Below are 6,643 nucleotides of genomic sequence, written 5' to 3' on the forward strand. Positions count from 1 at the left end.
GATTTAATAATTATATTTTAATATATATTTTTTCATATGTTTATATATGACCTTTTTAATTTATTACTAACAAGACACTGTTATCTACGCTAGATCTTTAAATCATAACTTTCAGAATGCAGTACTATATAATAACATGGCCTTAAAAAGCTGCACTATATATACATATATATCTAAATCCAATTTTGCATAGAGCATTATTTATTTGAGAAACCAATAGTTAGGGGTGTCATGGTCCGACCCGGTCCTGAACACTTTAGGGGCTATTTTGGTGTGATTTTACCGGATTTATGGTCGGATAAGGGTCTCAAAAATAGATCCGGTCATTATTTCGGGTCGGGTCCGGGCCATGTGTCGGGTCGTCCGAAGTCGGCCCGGTGGCCCGGTCATCATACACATTTAATATTTTGTGTTATTAGGGATGAATGATGGCTATTCTTATGTGGAATTTAAGTATTGTAAACTTTAATATTTTATGTTATTAGTTATTATAAGACTATAAGTTAATGTTTTATGTTTAAAATGCATAAGATTTTAGACTAATGGATAATATTGTGTTATTTATATTGATTTAAATATTTGGTGTTATTAGACAATATTAGTATTGATTATGGTTATGCTTTAATTTTAGAGAAGAGTTGGTTCTTGTTATATTTTTTAAGTGAATTTTACTATGTCAAATAATATGGTTGAAGTCTCGGAAATTTAGATATTTTCACATGCTAGCTTATAAGAAGGTATCAAGGTAATGTAGTGTTAACAGTCCGGTGAAATCCTAATCGTGGCCCGAAAGTGTATAGATTTCATCAAGTTTAGAATCGGATTCGGGTCTAATAAATGAGTCCGATATATATTTTGGATCGGATCTGAATCATATCAAATCCGATTTCACCCGACCCATACACACCCCTACCAATAGTGGTCCTAGTAGTTTAGCCGAAGCTAAGAAAGTGTACATTAATTATAAAAGTAAAACTTTGTGTCACAATGAAATTGATCTTAGTGATAAATAATTTTGATTTGATTAAACAGACCGACTTATTTATTATAATCCGGTTTGCAATTCAAATAGAGTATAAATTATCCGAATACTAAATGAGAAAAAAAAATTAAAACTCATGTGTCTAACATTTTTTGTTAGTACAATTTTTAAAAGGCTCAGGAAATAAAGCCTTTTAATTTGTCTTAGCTCAAAATATATATCTTGATGTTTGCTTTACTACTTCTCTTTCTTTTTTTTTTTTCTTTTTTCTTTTCCGGTAATTATTAAGTAGTTGTCAATTGTGGTTATTTTGTTCATAAAGTAAAGATTATGATATTTTTTTAGATTATTTTTATTAATCTCAATTTAAAAAGAAGAGTAATTTTTTATTTATAATTAATTTATTTCAATATTGTCAATTAAAGATCAACTACAAATTACAAACTTTGTAAAATACAACATACTACAAAACCTCCACTACCAAGACATACAACAAAAATTCACATACAAAATAAGTCAATAATTTATTCTACTAGTTCGTGAGCTATATTGAGTTTTTATTCATTAAAAAGATAAATAATAATAAATTAAATTAAATTAAATTAATTTATGCCTATGTAACTTTAAAATCCTCTGTTCATCCAAACACTTATTAATGTATGAGTACTACTAGTATTCCCAACTTGGTGGATATTGTGTGACACTAGCAGTAGTAGATGAGCAAATACATATGTTAATAGTATTTTAAATTATCAAAAAAATATAAAATTTCTCCTTGGTTTAAGAGCTACTGTATATGAATGTAAACTCACTCAAAAAAAAATGTATTATTTATCCATATATTAGGATCCATTTATTAGTGCATATTCAATTGTTCAATATATTATTAGACCATCATAAAAAAGCTTTCCTTTTCTACCTCATTTATTTGAAAACTTTCTTCCACAATACAATGCAATTAAAAGATTTAGCCGTTAAGATTATACCTAATTAACTATCAACAACAAACTTAATATTATATATGATATTAATGTTATTTTATATTTATATTTTTAAAAATTTGTAAATATAAATTAATAAAATTTATTTTTTAAAAACAATTTAATTTTATACAGATCATATAATAAAAAAATATTAAAAATTACTGCCCAAAATTTCAATAATAATATTGATAGTTGAAATAAATACTTAAATGTGTGAAAAAACATGTTTTTGTTCAAATATTTTAGCCGGCCGGCTAAGGACTGTTTGACTTTGACACTAAGGTTTCCTTTCGCTGAGGAAGAAACTAAGTTTATAACTTTATATATATAAGTCAAATAGTTTATTAATTTTTTATTTGTAGAATCAAATCGTGTTACTAGACTGGACCATTAGGGTGAACCTGGGCTGACTTCATTTTAGGTGTGTTCATTTCATCCTTAATTTTGATTTAGATTTTTGTTTATGATCAATTATGAGTATGTTGACGATAGGAATGCTAGGGGCCAGCAATTTTGGTGTTTTGTAATTATCAATTAGTCATTAATAACTAGACAAAAGAATATTAGATTTAAGCTAAAAAAAATTTATGTATATTTTTTTATTAAGACGATGATTAATGATACAGTTTATATTCTTATTTCTTTTAAAGATGATGATAAATAAATATGTGCTGCAAGTGAATGCATATGTTAATAGTATTTTAAATTATCAAAAAAATGAAAAATTCTTCCTTAGCATAAGAGCTACTATATATGAATGTGAACTCAATTGAAAAAATGTATTATCTATCCATATATATATATATTAGGGTCTATTTATTAGTGTACATATTCAATTGTTCAATATATTATTAAACCATCATAAAAGCTTTCCTTTTTTGCCTCATTTATTTGAAAACTTTCCTCCATAATATAATGCAATTAAAAAATTTAGCCGTTAAGATTATAACTAACTATCAACAACAAATCTAACCATGATCTAAGCTTAAGGTAAAAGTATATAAATCATCTCCTTTTAGTAAATTACATCAAATTTTGTCTAGATTTTCTTCTTCTCACTAAGACCAATAATATAGAGAAGAAGAAATCTTTTGTGTGTAGGGTAAGAGATTTTCTTACCTAGATCTTATATCTCTTTATATAGATATCATATCATGATTTCTGGAAGATGTGCTGCTTGCAAGAATCAAAGAAGAAAATGCCCTTCTGATTGCATATTTTCTCCATATTTTCCTGCCAATGATCCTCAAAAATTTGCTTGTGTCCACAAAATCTATGGTGGCAGTAATGTTGGAAGAATGCTTCAGGTTACTTTTTTTACCTCAACATAATAATATTTAGTAATATGTACAATCTTAAAAAAAAGTACTATATATTGTCTTAACCATAATAGTTAATGTGAGTATCAATACAAAATATTATTATTTTAATGTTAGCAACCGATGAAAATAGTTAAAATTGAATTAAGAACATGATTTGTTTTGATAAACAATTGTAGTCTCTTGAGATTTTTTTAAAAGAAGTATATATATTTATATTATGCTATAAATAAGTCATTTAATTTCTATGCTTTATTATATTCTATAGTATTTTTCTAAAAGTTATATTGAGAAGCTATTATTGGAGTACTATTATTTGTTATAGTTATTTTTTGCTTTTATATTTACAATGTAAACCCTGCTCATTGTTCTGGTTGACGAGTGTTGCTTAATGTTGAGGGGGCCTTTTAAAAATATGTCATGTTTAGAAAATATTTCAAAGAAAAACCTATTATTAAAGAATTAAAATTAGTTTTTAATATATTTATTGAATGAAAAAGATTAATAAATATTCTTAACCAAACTTTAGTTTAATTTTACTATCATTATATATTTTGTATTAAAAAATTCTTTGATTTTAAAAATTTTCTCAACCTATACCACTAGTTATCTGCAATTTTACTTTATTGGGTATCCTTATAGAATGTATCAAATAATTACAATAAATTTTTTAAACTATTGCAGGGAATCCCAACCTATCTGAGAGAACAAGCTGCAAATGCATTGTATTTAGAAGCAAAATGGAGGATTGATGACCCTGTTTATGGAAGTGTTGGCATTATCTCTTCATTGTATGAACAAGTTCAAAATGCAGAAATTGAGCTAGCAAAAATTCAAGCTCAGATTGCTTTCTACAAACTCCAAACCCAACATGTTGAAGCTGAACCAAATTCGGAAGTTTTGCAATCACAAAGCATCACTATGGAGCAGTTTGAATCGGACAATCCAACTATAACTTCTTGGTTCAATTGAAATTTTTTTTTGGCAAGCTTTGAATAATTGTTTAAAGAGGCCAATGATTGGTATCTTAATTACTAATAATAAATGATGCTTAATTTGGTGCTTACTTTATAACTTTTGGACAATTTTAAATTCCAAATGTTAACCATGTTCCTTTTAATTTGATTTTATTTCGTTCTCAATCATTCTAAATTTTAAGAATTAGTATCCATATATAGATATATACTCGTGATAAATTTACAAAACATTAACATCATGTGATTAAATTATCAAGTTAATAAAATGCTTCAACAATTTCCTTATTAGTTTCCATGAATTTTTTTTAAACTATAATGCAATGTTTATAACTTGAACAAATAATAAAGTAAAAAATTAACTCGGGATTTTGAATATTATTGTTATATAAAGGATTTTATTTTTTAAATTTGATGTACTACTTGTTATTATTAGTAGTATGATCAATGAATTATGTAACTATATTTATGTAGAGTGCCTCCAATATAAATAATTAACTCAAATATTAGCTATGAAACTTTAGGGCCTATAAATAAAAAATTAAGATATAATCAAAACTTTAACGGTTTTTAAATTCATAATTTCATATTGTGAAAAGTGAAAACTGAACACTATGTGAGTCAATTTCAAAAATACATACTCTAACAGAGAGAATTAGGAGGAAGGTGTAGGGGTTTTTTGCCATCAATGAACAAGCCTATGATTTTGAGCCAAGACAATAGATTTCAATGTTTTTTAACATAGAGCCATTCTTGTAGAAACTTGAAGAGGCTCTAGTTTATTCCTCTCTCCTCTATGTAACTGTGAAATGTATCTCTAGTAAATTCATCTAGGTCTTTGTCAATTCACCTCGAACATAGCATGAACCATTCTCACTTACAAACATCAAAATATAAAATTCCAAAATTTATATTGGGTTTTTATTCATTGAAAAAATAAATAATAATGAATTAAATTAAATTAATTCATGCCTATCTAACTTTAAAATCCTCTTTTTATCCAAACACTTATTAATGTATGAGTACTACTAGTACTCCCAACTTAATGGACTGTGTGACACTAGTAAATAATAGTTGTATATAGAATATGAGGAGGTAGGGGTAGTTAGTATAATGCTTTTTCTTTTTTTTAAATGAAATCCTAAATATTAAGTGAAGAACTATGAATATGTGAATCAAGGATAAGACCTTTAACCTCTTTGTACACTAAATAGCAAGATTAAACAAGTGCTATTTTGGTGCTCAATAATTCTAGCATTCTAATCCTGTTCGTTTTCTTAGGTGTGAGGTGTACAGGAAGTACTCAGCAGCCATAAATTTTACACTAACAATTCAAAAGGAGAGTAAATCCTCATCTAGAGAACTCACGAAAGCATTACTTTTTTTTTTCTGGGTATTACTTTTTTTTTTCTGGGTAGACAAGTACTGTTTAGTTTCTGCACTAATCTATTTTACCACAAATTAACACTTAATTGTTAACCAAAAGAAGTCTCAGAATCTAACTCATCCTGCAGAGTGCAGAGCATATCCTTCTTCCCTCATCAAACCAAGTATTTTACCACAAATTAACACTTAATTGTTAACCAAAAGAAGTCTCAGAATCTAACTCATCCTGCAGAGCATATCCTTCTTCCCTCATCAAACCAAGCAACCCTTCCAGCAATGCATAGATCTCACCAGATCTTTCATTTGATACATCCTTGGCAATGAAGCTTATTAGTCCTCTACTTGTTTCAATCCAGCTACTTCCACGGATCTTCTGTAACCCAATTCCTTTCAGTTTTTCCCTGACATTATCAGCTTCCTCCCATCTCCCATAACGTGAATATAGATTCGCCATAATTATGTAATTCCCAGTATTTTCAGGTTCAATCTCAAACAAATGATCACACACAAACTTGCCCATTTCTACGTCACCATAAACAGAAGCCCCATGTAACAATGCACCCCAGACTTTAGCACTTGGCTCAACTGCCATTTCGGAAATGAAATCTGCTGCCTCTGAGAGCTTCCCAGCTCGACTAAGAACACTCACCATACAAGCATATTGTTCCATCAATGGCTGAATTCCACAATTTGATGGCATTGAATTGAAGATATCCCAAGCTTCATCTACTAATCCAGAATGAGCACAAGCAGTCAATACAGCAGTTATTGTAACTGGATCAGGCTTAATTCCTTCATCTAGCATCCGAGCATAGAGGCCAAGCGCCAAACTAGCATCTCCATGAACAGCATAAGCTGTTATAATTGCGGTCCAAATTATTAAGCTCCTACTTTGTGATTGATCAAAAACCTTCTGTGCCCCATGAATAAACCCTAGCTTTCCATAAGTATCAATAATTGCAGTTGCAACATATATATTTTGAACATAACTTCTTCTAA

The 6,643-nt window shown here is 28.4% G+C and overlaps 2 protein-coding genes across 2 annotated transcripts in view; one reads left to right on the forward strand and one right to left on the reverse strand.

Annotated features, from left to right (window-relative positions):
- LOC107606548 (LOB domain-containing protein 23-like) lies at positions 2,959–4,256 on the forward strand. The gene is made up of 2 exons (XM_016308600.2): positions 2,959–3,272; positions 3,969–4,256. The coding sequence occupies exons 1-2, from the start codon at positions 3,120–3,122 to the stop codon at positions 4,254–4,256; spliced, it is 441 nt and encodes a 146-aa protein (XP_016164086.1). The 5' UTR covers positions 2,959–3,119.
- The window catches only part of LOC107609131 (pentatricopeptide repeat-containing protein At2g37310), a 3,186-nt gene continuing 1,931 nt past the window's right edge, over positions 5,389–6,643 (reverse strand). Inside the window, exon 2 of the mRNA XM_016310976.2 lies at positions 5,389–6,643. This exon is cut by the window's right edge and continues 32 nt beyond it. Coding sequence (XP_016166462.1) covers positions 5,838–6,643 — 806 coding nt within the window. The 3' untranslated portion in view covers positions 5,389–5,837.

This window comes from Arachis ipaensis, chromosome B07, assembly GCF_000816755.2.
Source record: "Arachis ipaensis cultivar K30076 chromosome B07, Araip1.1, whole genome shotgun sequence".
NCBI lineage: Eukaryota > Viridiplantae > Streptophyta > Magnoliopsida > Fabales > Fabaceae > Arachis > Arachis ipaensis.

Coding starts and splice junctions, on each gene's coding strand:
- LOC107606548 (XM_016308600.2), top strand. CDS start 3,120: ATGATTTCTGGAAGATGTGCTGCTTGCAAGAATCAAAGAAGAAAATGC. Junction 3,273..3,968: donor ATGTTGGAAGAATGCTTCAG/GTTACTTTTTTT, acceptor AAACTATTGCAG/GGAATCCCAACCTATCTGAG.